Here is a 17,507-nt window from a genome sequence, read left to right as displayed (position 1 = left end):
GCCAGGATGTGCCAGAGCCTCCAGCACGGGAAATGAACCCCTTCATTTCAGTCAGTGATGAGCCCCTGCAGCAGGGACTGACCTGGGGCAGGAGAAGCTGCAATAAATCTTGGGGAAAGCCCTGTAATCAGGCATGTGAGAGCTGACAAACAGGAATACACGGCATTTTCTGAGGGGAAAAGCCCCTTTCCCCTCCCTCACCTCACTCTGTCATTGAGTGCTTCCACCTGCACGTTCTCTAGGCGGGAAGGGACGAGGATCCAAGGAGACAGAGCCATGTGCTGCTCCTCCCAACAATCCAGGTGATGGATGACCCAGCCATGTACCCAGGCTCCAGCCAGTGCTGTTGAAAACACTGGGAAAGATGATCCCAAGAAACGGGTGGGAACACGCTGGGAGGCACACGGAGCCTCCTGCGAGCTGAGGCAGGAGCCAAGGATTGCAATTCCCTCTAACTCCTGACTCCCCAGGGCTGCTCCCACCTGGTTCGGGGCCACAGAGGGTGAGAGGGAGTCACTGAACCTGGAAATGCCACAGGCAGGGATTCAGGACACCCTCAGCACTCAGAATGCCAGGATCCCTGAGGCTGGAAAAGCCCTCCCAGCCCATCCAGTCCAAGCTGTGCCCAATCCCCACCTTGTCCCCAGCCCAGAGCTCTGAGTGCCACCTCCAGCTCTTCCTGGGACACCTCCAGGGATGGGCACTCCAAACCTCCCTGGGCAGCCCCTGCCAAGGCCTGAGCACCCTTTCCATGGGGAAATTCCTCCTGGATCACAGAACAGCCTGGCCTGGCAGGGCCCTCCCAGGACTGTCTGTCCTTTCATGGAAAGAGCCTAGGAAAGGTTCTCTGACTCCTTGTCCAAGGGCGTCCTGAGAGCCCCCAGTTCCAGGGACCCCCAACCCTGGCTGCTCCCACAGCCACTGCACACGGAGCAGCGTTGGCAGAAATCCCATGGAAGGATTTACAGAGAGATTTGGGGAGAATTGTAGGACAGGCAGTCTGTACCCACAGACACGACTCGTTCTGCCGAGGGAAGCAGAGGGAAAACCCAGGGATCTCAGTTCTGCCTGGAGCTGCTGGAAATGGGGGCTCTGCCTTGCCTCTGGAGCACCCCTGGCCACTGAAACAGTGCCAGTTCAGCTCCTCATTCCCGGCAGGAATATTTATTTATTCATTCATTCCCCGCTCTGCCCACACAGAGCTGCTCCCCCTGAGCCCCCCTAACAAGGACAGTGGAAGTCCCCATTCAGGGGGTTTCCTGCTCATTTTCAGACCTAACCCACACCGTGTGGTCACCGTGTCAGTGCAATCCCAAACCCAGCCCCACCCCAGACACCTCTCCCAGCCAGGGCAGCTCCCAGCGGCCGAGCTGGGTGAGGTGGAGGGCCTGGGACCACCGTGAGTGGTGACACTGCAGGACAGGATCCCCCCTGGCAAGAGGAGCAGCCTGTGACACGAAACCAGCCTCTCCCAGCTCGGGAAGTGAATTCCAGCTACGAAGGAAAGCCAAAACCTCTCCAGGTATTTCCTCAGTCCCGGCCACGGAACCACATGGACTCAGTAAATGAAAATCACTCTTTGGAGAGAACAGAATTCCTGGCTTCCTCGGGGGAGCTGCACCCTGTTCTGCAGGGCCAGTGGGATTTGGGATGATCAGGAGAGCCCACACAGCGACTATCCCATCCCTTCCCGAGGAAGAACCCCGAGCCTGAGGCTCCTGTACCTTTTGGTTGGCGTGGGCGCTCCGGAGGACACGTGGGTCACCATGGCCTCGTTCATGTTACTCACGGGCCGGGGGGGGCTGCAACGACACAGGGAACAGTCAGAGACCCAAAACCCAACAAGGACCACCCAGCACAAACCCAGACCCTGTCAGAGACCCAAAAAACCAAAGGAAACAACCCAGCACTTGGAAAAAGCCCATCCCTGTGTCCTGTGGCAGTGCCAGGCCAGGAGCCTGACAGGAATCGCCTCGTGTGACACCTGAGGAGGTTGCTTTGCTCTAGAGCTCCTCCCAGTTCTGTGTCCCACTAAAATGGAGAAAATGAACATTTCTGAGCACCCAGCCCAGCCCTGGTGTTGCTGAGTGGTTCAAACTACCGGAGGAACTGCTCAAATCAGGGCAATTGTTTGAAGTGTCTGAAGAAATGACACTTCAAACAAGGAATGTCTGAAGAAATGAAATGTCTGAGGAAAATGAAAGATTTCTTGCAGTGAGCAGCCCTCCAACCCCTGCTGAGGTTTATTTTAACAAGGCAAAGGTGGTTGGAATAAACAAATGGATGGAGCCTTGTGCTCCTCACTGTCCCATAAACCCCAGCCATGGAATGAAGAGCCAGTTATTGCCATTCCCAAACCCTGGGGGTTCCCTGTGTGCTGGTGGCTGTGCTGGGAGCGGGGGGACACAGGGGCAGCTCTGCCAAGAGCCACAGCAGCTCATGGCAAGTCTTGGAATCAGTACTTGCCCTCCAGTGATACCCAGAGGTGTCCCTCAGCCTCTGAAATGAGACTTCCAGGACTGTCCAGTGCCACCCCTGCCAAGGGCAGGGACACCTCCCACTGTCCCAGCTGCTCCCAGCCCCAATGTCCAGCCTGGCCTTGGCCACTGCCAGGGATCCAGGGGCAGCCCCAGCTGCTCTGGGCACCCTGTGCCAGGGCCTGCCCACCCTCCCAGGGAACAATTCCTTCCCAAAATCCTGTCTAAATCCACCACCTGAACGCTGCCCTTGCTGGAGAGCTCAGCAGTTCCCTGGAACTCTTGTGGAAGTCGATGTGGTCGGGTCCCCAGGAGCTCTGGGGCCCCTCAGCTCACGCCAGCACCGAGCCCTGGCCAGCGCTCCCCCCCTGCACAAACTCCCGGCGCTCTTGGAGGGACGTTCTCGTCCCGTGATTTACCCTCCAAGCACTCAGGAGCTATCAGGAGGGAGGGGGAAATGAAGGCACGGCTCCCTTTGTGCAGGGTACATTAGATAACAAACCTGCACCTACGGCTCCTTATTTATTACTGCAATCTAAGGAAGCATCTCCCGCTGCCCCTCCCGAGGGCGCCGGAGAAGGATCCATTTCCTGTTCCCTGGGAGGCACCGAGGCAGCCGAGGAGAGGGAGATGCTACTGAAAAATGTGAGAGCTGATAATGAACAATAAAATTCACACCAGAAAGGGGAGAAGTGGGGGTGCAATAACCCCTTCCCAAGGGGCACAAACTGGACTCGCCTTGGGAAAACAGACCTTACCAGGGGCTGCAGCTCTGCCCTCTGGGACAGGGATGGGACCCAGGGAATGGCTGGAGCTGGGCCAGGGGGGTTTGGGATGGATCTCAGGGAAAAGTTCTCCCCCCGAGGGTGCTGGGCACTGCCCAGGCTCCCCAGGGAATGGGCACGGCCCCGAGGCTGCCAGAGCTGCCAGGAGCATTGGGACAGCGCTGCCAGGGATGCCCAGGGTGGGATTTGGGGTGTCCATGGGACTGAGGATCCTTGTGGAGCCCTTCCCACCCAGGATGCTCCATGATTCCACGATTCTCAGATAAAATGACTGCTCAGGGCACACGGGGCCGTGGCTGGAGCTGGAGAACATCCCTGGGGCGATGCTGGAACCCAGGAGAACAACCCCGAGCCAACCAGGAGGTTTTGGGGAGCGAGGGGGTTCTGTGTGCTTGGCTCTGCCAGGCACAAATGGAATCCCAGTCCATTCCAGGAGCCACAATTCCTGAGGGAGGCTGAAAAGCAGGGATGGTTCAGGGAAGAGGCAGAGGAATGACTAAAAGCTGGGAAAACATTCTTTTCACTGACAGAACTGTAATCCCAAACCTCCTCTTTAGCAGCCAATTATGTGGTGCTTTGATGGCAACCTCCACATAAATTGGATTTATTTCCAATCAAACCCAGCCACAGTGAACAAGCAAAGACACAAGGAAACCCAGAGAGCAGGAACTGAAATGAGGGAAGCGCAGCAGTGCCCGGAACGGCTCCCAGGGCTGATGAGCTCTTAACTGGAATCTTTAAAGCTCTTCTATAAAACATCCGATTTTCTGTTGGCATTTTCCACTTTGCACAGGTTGTAATCTTCTGATCTCTGCTGTACTTGTGGCTGAGGTCAAATATCTGTGAGGACCCACTCCATGAACTTGAAATTGGGAAATAACTGTAGGAACACCAGTGTAGGTGTTTGGAGCTCTTTTGCCCAAAAACAAGAGGAGGAAACTCCCAGGCAGCATCTACACAGGAAATGCCATGACCAGGCCTGGACAGGAGATTGGATTAAGAAATAATAAATCACCTCCTTCCCTCTGACAGAGAATTTCAAGTTTTCCTCTATTTTCTACTCTCTTACTCCACTTCCTGCACCAGGAAACCCTGACAGGCTCTGCCACAATGAGAACACCGAGCTGTTGGAGTGGGCAGCTCCTCTGAAACTATTTCAGATTGGATTTCTTCAATTTCAAATCAAAAGGACATCAGCAGGACGTGGAGCTGCTGGAGAGAGCCCAGAGGAGGCCCCGGAGCTGCTCCAGGGCTGGAGCCCCTCTGCTCTGCAGCCAGGCTGGGAGAGCTGGGGGTGCTCACCTGGAGAAGAGAAGGATCCAGGGAGAGCTCAGAGCCCCTTCCAGGGCCTGAAGGGGCTCCAGGAGAGCTGGAGAGGGACTGGGGACAAGGCACGGAGGGACAGGACACAGGGAATGGCTTCCACTGCCAGAGGGCAGGGCTGGATGGGATATTGGGAAGGAATTGTTCCCTGGGAGGGTGGGCAGGCCCTGGCACAGGGTGCCCAGAGCAGCTGGGGCTGCCCCTGGATCCCTGGCAGTGCCCAAGGCCAGGCTGGACACTGGGGCTGGGAGCAGCCTGGGACAGTGGGAGGTGTCCCTGCCCATGGCAGGGGTGGCACTGGATGGGCTCTGAGGTCCCTCTCAACCCACTCTGGGATTCGGTGGCTGGGAGCTGGAGCCTTCCCAGCTGCAGGAGAGGCTGCAGGGACCAGCAGGAGGAACAGAGACCACCCAGATCCAGCTGTGCCAGCCCTGGAAGCCAGGGACAGGGACCCAGAGAGCTGCAGGCACGGCTGGCAGTGCCCACACCCTGCTCTCCCCCCGGATATGAGCAGCCACACCTGGACACACCAGGAACAGGCTCCGCACTGGAATCCAGAGATTTAAAAGTGCCACAAATTCATCCCAAGGGAATCTGCTGCTGCTGGAGCAGCTGGACTTCACCTGGGACAAGGGATGGGGCTTTTTGGCCTGGCTGTGCCACAGGGGAAATGGTTCATGGAAGCACAGATCCACAGGAGGCTGTGGGCTGGAAGGGACCCTGTCCTCAGGAGCAGCCCCAGAGCAGGAGCCAGGACTTCATGGAGCTGCATTCCAGGGAAAACCCTGGAAAACCAGGCACCTTCTGAACAGACAGCCACAGGGCACCCAGGAATTCCCGACCTCTCCCCTCCTCTCTGCTGCAGTCAAGGGCTCCTTTTCCCTCCCTGGGATCCAGGGCAGCAGCACTCAGGGCCAGCCCTGAGCTCAGCTCGGAGATCCCCCAATGAAATCCCCCGAGAACCCCAGCAGAAAGGGGGAATTTGTCACCTGTTATTTCCCCTGTTCAGTACAAAGGCTCTGTTCAAAGTCCAGGACAGAGCTGGGGCTCTGGGGCTGCTGGGGCTTCCTCGGTTTCTTTTCCAAGCCAGGAACAAACCCCTCCCCTCCACTTCCCCAAAATCGGGGTAACCTGAATTTCCAGGCTGTGCAAACCAATTAATTCTGCAAATGGAACGAACTTGAGAAGGGAAAGGTGTTTGTGGTGTCCCTGGAAGGCACAGGCCCAGGGGACAAAGCCCCTGCAGCCCCCACCTGCTCCTCCAGCAAATCCTTCAGAAGTTCTGCTTCCAGCTGGGGTCCACAACGGGGTGGAGTTCGAATATTCCCCCAGAATGCTGGATTGCAGTTGAAGTGAGCGGTGTGCGTGGTTCCAGGAGGGCACTGACCCCTTCCCTGCACAGCCTCTGTGCCATTCCAAGCACAAACACCTGCTAGCAGCTGGAACACGCCGCTTCCCGACAGAGCATTTGTAAGGAAAATCAGGGATTGTTTAAAAATAGCATCCAACACTCCTGCAATGAGAGCAGCAAGGGCAAACACATCCGTGGGGATGCTGAGCCAGCACTTGTTTGCCAATAAACAGGAATACAACTGTGCTCCTAATCTGGATCTCATCACCTCATCCCAGGGAAATCGCCTGAGCAACTTCCAGGAAAACCAACATGGAAATACGGGAACACGGCAGGTTCATTCCTGCTGTGCTCAACAGGAGGCACCAGCCAGTGCCTGCACTTAAACTGCTCAGCAGGGGACTGGAATGAGAAACGTGTCTGCTTCCCTGGGCACCCCCAGAGTCCCAGAACCATTGAAGTTGGGAAAGAGCTCCCAGACCATCGAGCCCAACCTGTGCCCAATCCCCACCTTGTCCCCAGCCCAGAGCTCTGAGTGCCACCTCCAGCCCTTCCTGGCACACCTCCAGGGATGGGCACTCCAAACCTCCCTGGGCAGCCCCTGCCAAGGCCTGAGCACCCTTTCCATGCAGAAATTCCTGCTGCTGTGCACCCTGAGCCTGCCCTGGCCCAGCCTGAGGCCGTTCCCTCTCCTCCTGTCCCTGTTCCCTGCGAGCAGAGCCCGACCCCCCCGGCTGCCCCCTCCTGTCAGGGACTTGTGCAGAGCCACAAGGTCCCCCCGGAGCCTCCTTTGCTCCAGCCTGAGCCCCTTTCCAGCTCCCTCAGGAATTCTGCTGCTCCAGCCCCTTCCCAGCTCTGTTCCCTTCCCTGGACATGCTCCAGCCCCTCAGGGTCTCTCCTGTCAGGAGGGGCCCAGAGCTGCCCCCAGCACTGGAGGTGCCCCAGCAGTGCCAGCACAGGGGACGGGCACTGCCCTGGCCCTGCTACCATCCCAGAGCTGGCACAGCCCCGGGGCCAGTGGCCTCTTGCCCCCCTGGGCACCCCTGGGCTCGTGCCTAGTTCAGTTCTGAGCTCCCCACGTGCCTCCATGGAGCTGCTCCAGCCCCTTTTTCCTGTGCCTGGTGCTCCTGATGCCACTCAGGAGCAAAGGAGCCCAAAGCCACCCCGAGAAAATCAAACAACTTCTAATCCACCAACAATGTAGGTTAAAAACGTCTAATCCAAAAATAGCAGCCTAAATTTTTGCCAAAGGGAAACAGTTCAAACATGTTCGGATCTGACAGCGCCTCTCTACCTGCCTCGTTCCATGTGCCTGGGCAGGAGACTCAGGGATTGATCTCTGTGCTCTGTCCTCTGGAAAACTGCAAATTGAGGGGATTTTAGCAGCAGGAATGACAAATTTCAATGTTAATTTTACAGGGTTTGTAGTAATTTTAAAAAGAGTTGAAGGTGATTCTGTTCAGGTTGTCAGAAATAAACACAACGAGAAGTTAAAAACCAATCACAAACCTGAGAATATAAACAGATAATTGGGATTTTACAGATGAGAACGGAGAGAAATCAATCCCTGGGGACTACAGCAACAGCTGGTGATGATAAATACAATTTATTGCACAGACTGTAGAGTTTCTGAGCAGTTTTACCGCGAACCCTCTGCTAGTTTTTATATAACAGCCCATTCCTGTGAGTGCCACATCCCAGCAAGGCTCGGAGCAGCTGCCTCCGCCGGCTGCTCTTCCAGCTGGGAAATGGAGCAGCAGCACCTGGCCAGAGGTTACTGAGCCTTCGGCTCCTCTGCAATCTGTACAACACTCACAAGGTGTCCTGCCAAAGCCGGCTGCTTCCCTCGGGAATGCCCGCTGGGAACGGAGGCTGCACCCACAACACCCCCTGCTAAACAAGGCACGGGATGAGACTTCCCAAGGACTTTGTTCTGTCCTGCTCTGAGCTGACTCACAGGGAGGAGGGGAAGGGAACGTTTGGGGTGTTCCCTGTGCCGGGCTGCCCAGCCAGACACCCCGAGCACACCCCGAGCACATCCCTGCCCAAGCTGCTCCTGCGCCCCTCTCCAAGGGGCTCCCGCGTCCTCTCCGAGCTGATCCTTCATCCTCCCTCCCGAGCAGCCCCTCCACCCCTCTCCCGGCTCTCCCGCATCCCTTTCCGGATGGCTCCTCTGTCCCTCCAAGCTGTTCCTGTACTCCCGTCCGAGCTGATCCTCCTGCATCCCTCGGAGCCGATCCCACAAAGCTCCGGGAGCGGCTGCCCGCGGCTCCGGGAGCTGTTCCCAGCAGCCAGACCCCGCTGCGGGCCGGCCCCGCTCCCGCACCTCTCTCGCCGCTCCCGCAGCTCCCGGGACCCGACACCGACCGGGACGCACCGGAGGAGCCCCGGAGCACCAACCTGCGCGGCGGCGGCCGCCCGGTGCCCGCCCGCTCGTCCCGGCCCGCGGCTCCATCCCGAGGGATGCGCGCACGGCGCCGTCTCCACGGCAACGGGGCCGCCACGTGACCGCGCATCTCCCGGGCACCGGGAGCGCATCCCAGAAAATGCTCCCGGGCTGCTCCGGGCTCCCGGGGCCGAACTGTCCCACAACAAAGGCCTGAGGGGTTCTTAAAATAGTTTTTAATATTATTGGGTTTTAAAAATTATTTTTCATCTTTATTTTTTATTTTTAATTTTTTTTTAGTTTTAATTTTAATGATTTTTAAGTTTTAATTATTTTTAAAGGTTTTTTTAAAAATACCCCATTTCGCTCTGCCTAGGAGCCGCCTAGGAGAAGTTCTTTAACAAACAAACAAAGAAAAAGAGGATCACAGAATGACTTAGGTGGGAAAAGACCCCCAAGCTCATCGAGTCCAACCTGTGACTGACCACCTGATTGTATTTCACTCCATCCCTCCCCTTGAACAAGCTAATATAAAATAAACTCATATAAAATAAACTCATATAAAATAAATTCATATAAAAGTACAAAACTTACTCATCCAAACCCAGCATTTCAAGGGAAATGCAACCACACCAAAGAAAGCACCACCCTGAGCTGGAAATGCTGGGGCTTAGGGCAGGAATATCGTGGTTCTCTTGAACCCATCCCATCCCACCCCTGCCATGGGCAGGGACACCTCCCACTGTCCCAGGCTGCTCCCAGCCCCAATGTCCAGCCTGGCCTTGGGCACTGCCAGGGATCCAGGGGCAGCCCCAGCTGCTCTGGGCACCCTGTGCCAGGGCCTGCCCACCCGCATGGGGAAGGATTCCTTCCAGTAAATTAAGAAATGATTCATAAATTGCCACTATAATAGAGATTACTGCACCATGAAATGTGGCCTCTGGCACACACCAACCAACCAAATAAAAACCTAAATCCCACCCACTTCCTCCAGCCCTGAGAAGTGCTTTAGGTTTGTCTAAAGCCCGATTTCAGGAGGTTTGAATAACAGAATCACCCAGGCCCAGAAAGGGCTGGGTTGGAGGGGGCCTTAAAGACCCATCTTGCTCCAAGCCCCTTCCACAGGCAGGGACACTTCCAATGGATTTATGGCATCAAAGAGGAAAGTTACACCAGCTTCCCTTGGTTGTTTATTCCATCTCTATCTGGATTGGAAGGAGAAGATTCCTAACTGGAATTTGTTTGGCTTCAGCCTAAGGATTAAACCCAGGGCTCAGCTCCTGCTGAAGTACAGGAGGGATTCCATCCAGTGCTGGGTCACAGGGTTACTTCCAGCCCCATGACTGTAAACACAGGTCTTGGGGCTGTTAATGGTTATTAATCAATAGTGGCCACGTCCTGTCGCTGGGTGATGTCCCACAGTCCCTCACATCACTGCCAGGGAGCTGCTGGCAGCAGCCTTGGGGCACCAGGAAAGGATCGTGGCAAGATCGATGAATAAAGAAGAATTCAAAATAAATTCAAAATAACCCCTCCCACCCCCAGAATTAAACTGCAGCACTGGGGGTCCCTGTTCCTTCTGCTGGGTGACATCACCACATCACCACATCACCACATCACCACATCACCACATCACCAGCAGCCCTCCCCCAGGCTGCCACAGCAGAGATGCCTCCCCTGTGCACGTACCCAGTGCCTGCCATGGAAACACATGAAAGGAGCTCAAAATGCAGCCAAGTTCTGTTCTGGCAGGGACAATCAGGGCAGCTGCAGCACAGCAGGAACAGCTCCCAGCTCCTGCCCCCAGCTCCTGCTCCCAGCTCTGCAGTGGAACGGCAGAAAAAACTCCCGGAAAAGCCAAACGCACAGGTTGCTCCTGCCATGGGCAGGGACACCTCCCACTGTCCCAGGTTGCTCCCAGCCCCAATGTCCAGCCTGGCCTTGGGCACTGCCAGGGATCCAGGGGCAGCCCCAGCTGCTCTGGGCACCCTGTGCCAGGGCCTGCCCACCCTCCCAGGGAACAATTCCTGCCCAATATCCCACCCAGCCCTGCCACAGGGTGGCTGAGCCACCTCCATAACACTTTAAAATCAAGGATTTAATGTCAGGAGTTCACGTCAGGTGGACCCAGAGCCAGGGCAAAAGGGCCACATCATACCCCAAAACCCCACTGTGGTGATGGAGCACTTCAGATGACTCCTCCCAGGAAAAGGGATCCATGCAAACACCATCTCTGCTTTCCCAAACACACACGACAAACAGTGAGCATCGCTCTCGTCACACACTCTGCCATTCCAGAAAAAGGGGCAGCCTCTCACTTGTATTCACTGAACTGACTCCTAAACCCAAATACGATTTGCAGGGAATCACTCTCTAACAGCCAAGGAACTCCCACCTGGACACAGAATCCCTGAGGCTGGAAAAGCCCTCCCAGAGCATCGAGCCCAACCTGTGCCCGGTGCCCACCTTGTCCCCAGCCCAGAGCACTGAGTGCCACCTCCAGCCCTTCCTGGCACACCTCCAGGGATGGGCACTCCAAACCTCCCTGGGCAGCCCCTGCCAAGGCCTGAGCACCCTTTCCATGCAGAAATTCCTGCTGATGTCCACCCTGAGCTCCCCTTGAGGCCACTTCCCCTTGTCCTGTCCCTGTTCCCTGGGAGGAGAGCAACAGCTGCATCCTGGAGGAGGATGCAGGGAGATCAGGGAATGCAGAATGCACCAAACCAGCAGGAAACTGCAGAATTTCCATTTTTGCTATTCCTGACCCAGCCTGGCTGCAGGAATGCAGGTGAAGGTGGCTTCAGAAACACACACTTATTCCTGGAAATGTGAGGGGAGCAAATCCCTGATTCCCTCAGGGATGGAGGTCCGGGACTCCAGCAGATCATCCAGCAAAATCCTTGACTCTGAGGCTCCACTAACATTTGTGTCTGCATTTTTCATATCTCCTAAAGCAGTGAGAAACACTGAGATAAAGGAGCTTCCATCACACAGGGAACATCAGCCTGACTGGAATTCTGAGTGGATTTAAAAACCCTCTTGTCCTGGTGTTAAAGGTTCAGCGGTGGAAATTCCAGCACCCCTTGGGTAACCGGTTCTAACAATTCTTTCCTTACATTCACTGGTAAAAACACACAGCTTGTTTTGTTGCCCAGAGCAGCTGGGGCTGCCCCTGGATCCCTGGCAGTGCCCAAGGCCAGGCTGGACATTGGGGCTGGGAGCAGTCTGGGACAGTGGGAGGTGTCCCTGCCCATGGCAGGGGTGGGATGAGATGGGATTTGAGGTTCTCTTCCCACCCTAACCACTCTGGAATTCTCTGATTTTCACATTTTATATTCATTATTCGGAAGGTGTCTCCCTTCAGCTCCTGCTCTGTGTCCTCTGTTGAGCCCATCTGCCAAAGCTCCAGGATTAAGTTTAATTTCTCTAGGATTGGTATTTTCAGAGATATCCAACCATTCCTTACACCTGCATTCCTTGAGTCCTTGGCTGGACAGCTGCCCACATTCCCAAACCTATTTCCAGTCCCTGACCCATCTCCATTGGCCTTCCACAGAGTTTTCCAGCCAGGATCCCACCACCAAAGGGAGCCTCTCCTGCTGGTCCTCCTGGCTCTTGTCACTATCCTTGGTTACAAAATCACCCCCAGAATGCACATTCAGCCTACTGCCCACCGTGACCTCCAAAATCTGCTGTGGAGACATTCTGCCCAGCACATTTTCCCTTCAATTGGCTTCATTCCCAATATTTTCTCATCCCCCTCTACTTTATACGTTTTCCTCCTCATGGAAATGAGTGCTAACGGCACAGAAATCTGCAGGGCTCTGCTTGAAAGCCCCTTCCTTTTGCAGCTACACTGAGGCCAAGGAGAGAAACAATTTTCAGGGAATCAGGGAATCTCAGATGGGATTGGGTTAGAGATGATCTCGTTCTAACCCCCCCTGCCACCAGATTCCTCCCCATCTCCTCTCTGGGTGGGGCTTTATTGTTTTCTCAACCTTCCAGCGCTCATAATTAGCTCATTATGGCAACAGCCTCCCGTCATTGATGCAAATGAACCCCACTGCAATGACCCTCTGGACTGAGACCTGGGCTGCACCGGCATCAGGCACCTCCTTACAGCTCAGCCAAGCAGCTTTCCCTGCTCTGCTCTCTCTTTCCCCCCCAGCTGTGTCGCTGTGCCCTGGGTGACCTCACCCCGGTGTCCCCAGGCAGTGACATCACCTGGCTCTGCTGCCAGGGCCCTGGGAGCTCCCCAGTGCTCCCAGACACAGCGGCCACCGGCAGAGTCTGAACTGGGGAACTGCCTCAAAGTGCAGCTGGGAGTGCCAAGACAGACAGAGCACCCCAGCACCCTGCTGGGTCACCCCAGAGCATCCCAGAGCCACCGGGGCTGGGAAAGACCCCAACACCATCGAGCCCAAGCTGTGCCCGATGCCCACCTTGTCCCCCAGCCCAGAGCACTGAGTGCCACCTCCAGCCCTTCCTTGGACACCTCCAGGGATGGGCACTCCAAACCTTCCTGGGCAGCCCCTGCCAAGGCCTGAGTTCCCTTTCCATGGGGAAATTCCTGCTGCTGTCCACCCTGAGCCTGCCCTGGCCCAGCCTGAGGCCGTTCCCTCTCCTCCTGTCCCTGTTCCCTGCGAGCAGAGCCCGACCCCCCCGGCTGCCCCCTCCTGTCAGGGACTTGTGCAGAGCCACAAGGTCCCCCCGGAGCCTCCTTTGCTCCAGCCTGAGCCCCTTTCCCAGCTCCCTCAGGAATTCTCCAGCCCCTTTCCCAGCTCCCTCAGCTGCTCCTGCTGCTCCAGCCCCTCGGGAAGGTGAGTTCCTCGCCACCAGCTCATTGCACAATCGCTGCCCCTCTGCCAAACCACAGCCTGGAAACGACTCACCCACAACTCCTAACTCATTATTTACATTCTTTGCTACCAATTTTTGTCTTTCCTCCCTGCCTCAAAGAGCACAGCTGGTTTTTTTTTCCCTTCCAAGCCTCGTTTTCCCTGGAACCTTTGGCCAAGTATTGTTAAACTACCCCCAGTTATTAATATTTTCATTCTTTATTTACTCGGCTGGAGCAGAACTCAGCTTTTCCAGAGTCTCTCCCCCAGCATTTATTTGTAGGTGCTGATGTTGCTCCTCCTTTACATGAATCAAACACACTCAGCCCCTGGCCCCTGACACCCCCACAGTGACTCTCTGGGGCCCAGAGCAATTCCTGTTTGGAACCAAGTTCCATCAGAAAATCTCCCCTGGCTGCAGCCCCTCTCACACTTAAAAACCATGTGAGAGGGGTTTATTGTTGTTTTTGTTGTTTCAGTGGTACCGCAGAAGCCCCAAAAGCCTCATGTCCCTCATACAAACCCCAGTGGGTCCTTTTTGTCCTATATCCCTTTGCTTTCCATGGGATTTGGTGCTGGATATAAATCACCTGCTCCCAGTATGTCTGCACCAGGTCAGTGTCTGGTGTTCCCAGAGTTGTCCTTGGCCCATCAGGCCCCATTTCCCAATCTGTTGGCTTTTAGGACATTGGTTTTTACATTTAATTAAAGCTGTCAGCACAGAGCAGATGTCTCTGAGCTGCCACGCTGCTGCCAGGAGCGTCCGGGCAGCTGTCCCAGTCCCTGCAGGAGGTGTCCAGCTTGTCCCCATGTCCCAGTCCCTGCAGGAGCTGTCCAACCTTGTCCCCATGTCCCTGTCCCTGCAGGAGGTGTCCATCCATGTCCCAGTCCCTGCAGAAGGTGTCCATCCATGTCCCTGTCCCTGCAGGAGCTGTCCAGCCCTGTCCCCACCTGCACATCCCCAGGGCCATCCTCTCCTGCTGGGCTCCTGGGATCCTGCCCTGAGCATCCTCCAGCCCCTGGCACCTGCCCAGCTGCCCCCGGCATCCAACAGCCTCCGGGAGTGGGAACAGGCAGTGCCAGCCTGGGAAGGGAAGGGCAGTGATGGGTCAGGGAGGAAAAGGCAGTGATGGATTGGGAAGGGAAGGGCAATGCCAGGCTGGGAAGCTGAGGATTGCCTGCTCCTGGCTGGAAGCCCAGAGCAAACCCAGGGGCACTTCTCCCCCAGCTCCTCCCGTGGCTCCTGTAACACAACACAACCCCAAGGTGAGGCTGCCCCCGCCTGTGCCCTTCCCTGTGTCCCGGGCTCTGAAATGGGCTGGATCCAGTCACGAGCCCTGGCAAAGGAAGGAATTCCTCAGGCTTGCTGCTCTGAGGCACAGAACCAGCTCGCAGTTTGGGAAGAGCTCCTGCAGGCCCCCAGAGCACAGGCACTTCCCACACCATCCCTCGCTGCCTTCGCACTTCTGCCGTTCCCGACTCTTTCGGCTTCTGTGGAGTTCTGACTCTGCAAAGCGCCCGTTTTCCCGGGAACACTGGGGCGTTAGCACATGGAAGCAGCACAGAGGAAAATCCACAGGGAAAACCAGGAATGGACTCGTGATCTGATGGGATTTGAAACAAAAGGTGTTTGTGGTGAGGCCGAGCAGGGCCCTTCCCTAAATCCAGATTTAGGGCTACAGTGAGCTCCCAGCACTTCCCGGCCAAGGCAATGATGGGTTGGGAAGGAAAAGACAATGCTGGGTTGGGAAGGAAAGGCAGTGATGGGTTGGGAAGGAAAGGGCAATGCCGGGCTGGGAAGGAAAAGACAATGATGGGCTGGGAAGAAAAGCAATGCTGGGGTGGGAAGAGAAGGGCCATGAACTGTGGGGAAGGAACAGGCAGTGCTGGGGTGGGAAGGAATAGGCAATGCTGTGGACAATGGGCAGCCCTGTCCTTGGGGTCTGATGAGCCATTTGTCTGGAGAAGTGGATGAATTCCTTAGGAGAACGGACTCCAGCTCTGAACTGAGCAGCAGCAGAACTGACCCCAAATTCTTCCCAGTTTGGGTGCAATTGCACCGAGGAAACCAGAACAGAACTCATATTCCATGGAATCAGATCAATCCCTCACTGCACAGCCCCAAAGCAAGCGCTGGGAAAGGTGGGGAATCCTCAGGGAGGCAGGAACTGGAGGGAACAAGCACGGAGCAAAGCAGGAACCAGCTCCAAGCCCTGCTGGGACCAGCCCAGTGTGGAGCTACTGGTGCAGGCCAGGTCTGGAGCTCTACGCTGCTCACACCAGGAAGCCACACTACAAAAAGCTCTGCAGGTCTCACCTTTCCAATATTTTGGCAATTTAGGCTCCAGCTTTTCCTTAAGGAATGCCACACTGTCAAAGGAGTGAGCAAAAGAACCAGTCAATGGAACCATCGGGGTCTGGGAAGGGCCAGAGCAGCACAGCCGGACGTGGGACGGGCAGAGGGGAAGGGACATCCTCGGCCCAACACCTTGGGTTCCCCATTCAGGGACTGGGACACAGAAACTGCTGCCACAAGAACCTGGTACTCATGATGTCAAATAAACCCAGAGGAGCATCAACTCCCCTCACTCTCAGACTGCAAATGGCTCCACACTCATGAAAATGGGAGTGCTCCATTTTCCTGGAATTAGATCCCAATGCTGCTCCTCCCCTCCTCACTCTCACCTACAGGGATGAAGAGTTCATCTCCAGCCTCTATAAGACACTAAGGTTTATTTGGAGTTTGTTTGGTTTTGTTTTCTCTCAGCTTTTACTTTCAAGGTGAAAAAGGAAGCAGAGTGACCTCAGGCTGCTCAAACCAGCACCAGTGCAGTGGGATTCCATTAAAACATCCCATCAGTGCCACGGGGAGGTCACACCACCAGCGTGACAATAATGCCATGGAGCTGGACCCACAGAGAGGCCATGGATGTGAGGCCAAGGCTCCAGACAGCACGAGGAGCTGACCCCTGCAGCGTGTCTGACATTGCTCTGTATCATTTAATTTACAACAAGTGAGAAAACAGAGCCTGATCCAACACAGGGATGAGTGAGAGGTGCCACTGATGGGGACAGGGAGATGTCAGAGCTGCAGGCAGGAACAGCCAGGCCTGGCTCCAGCTGCATCCACCACCTCCTGCAGCTCTTCCCTTCTAGAAGAGACTCTTCACACCACCACAGCCTTCACATGATTTTCCAGAGAAATATTTATAACACAGCGTTGAAAATTCACCATTCCAAGCCCGGGGCTGCTCCCTGCCCCTCAGCCCGAGCCCGGCCAGGCACGAGGCTCAGTGCTGGGGAGGAGAGGGGGTTTTGGGGGTACTCACACGATGTGGGCCAGGTCCAGGGGCTTCTCGGGCTGCTCGGGGAACAGCGGCCGGGGCGGCTCCCTGCTGGGCACACAGCCCAGGGATTTGCTGATGGCGTGGCTCAGCTTCTTCGCCGGGGATTTCTGGGATTGGGAACAACGACAGGAGCCGGGTGAGGCTTGGGAAGAGCAGGGTGCGGTCAGAGAAAGGCGTGAAAAATAACCCAAGTGTGGAAAAGGGCAGAAGGGCCAGAAATACCCTGTTACACCATTCCTGGGAGATGACACACACTGCACTGGGGAACGAGTTCTGGGAGGCTTTTAAGCGCTCTAATATTGGAAATTGAAAGTTTTAACAAAGTTATGTAAGATTAGGAAATAAACCGATTACCTGGGGGTTCTCTCAGGAATTAAGCCCGGGGCAATCCCATCCCATTAAGGGACTTTTACACTCACTCTGAGCACAGAGGGTGCACTTTGAGGGGAGGGCAGAGGCCCCGGGGCAGGGGCAGGCACTTCCCAATTTTCTGTCCATTACAGGCAAGCCAAGGTGGGACACAGTGTTGGGACAGGCAGCAATGACTTCATCTCCTTCCACAACTTCCCTCACACGACCAGTGATCCGGGATCCTTGGGAATGCCGGGAGGAAGGCTGGTGCCAAGTGTTGCCACACCCACAGGAATGGGGCCCTGCCCCAAGCCATGACCATAACATGGGGCTTAAATCCCACATTGACTTACAAAATTAAGTCTGAAAATGATACTGCACCCACCAAGCTCCCATCAGTGATGTGGGAGGCCTGGTGATGGTCTTTTCCAACCCTAATAATTCCATGATTCCATGGTTATGGGAGCTCAGACATAACCTGACAGCTCCTTTAGCTCCTCTCACTGACATCCCAGGAAAAGTGTAACCCCTGGCTAATGACTCCTGTGGAATTCATTACAGCTCCTGCACAACATTCCAAAGTGCAACTGGGACCAATTCTCAAGGCACATTCAAATTAAAACTCAGATTAACATTGGTTCAGGCAGGA

General features: G+C 55.5%; 1 protein-coding gene across 7 annotated transcripts in view; it reads right to left on the bottom strand.

The window, feature by feature from the left end:
• Positions 1 to 17,507, bottom strand: part of DTNB (dystrobrevin beta) — a 129,767-nt gene that overhangs the window by 81,337 nt on the left and 30,923 nt on the right. For all 7 annotated transcript variants that reach the window (XM_082303294.1, XM_082303296.1, XM_082303297.1 and 4 more), the window contains 2 exons: positions 16,490 to 16,614; positions 1,725 to 1,802 (listed from right to left, as the gene is read on the bottom strand). In XM_082303294.1, coding sequence (XP_082159420.1) covers positions 1,725 to 1,802; positions 16,490 to 16,614 — 203 coding nt within the window. The remainder of the gene's footprint in view (positions 1 to 1,724; positions 1,803 to 16,489; positions 16,615 to 17,507) is intronic.

Source organism: Coloeus monedula, assembly GCF_965178545.1.
Source record: "Coloeus monedula genome assembly, chromosome: 2".
In the NCBI taxonomy this organism is placed as follows: Eukaryota; Metazoa; Chordata; class Aves; order Passeriformes; family Corvidae; genus Coloeus; species Coloeus monedula.
The sequence above is the reverse complement of the archived record's forward strand: the minus strand, read 5'-3'. Positions and strand labels throughout refer to the sequence as shown.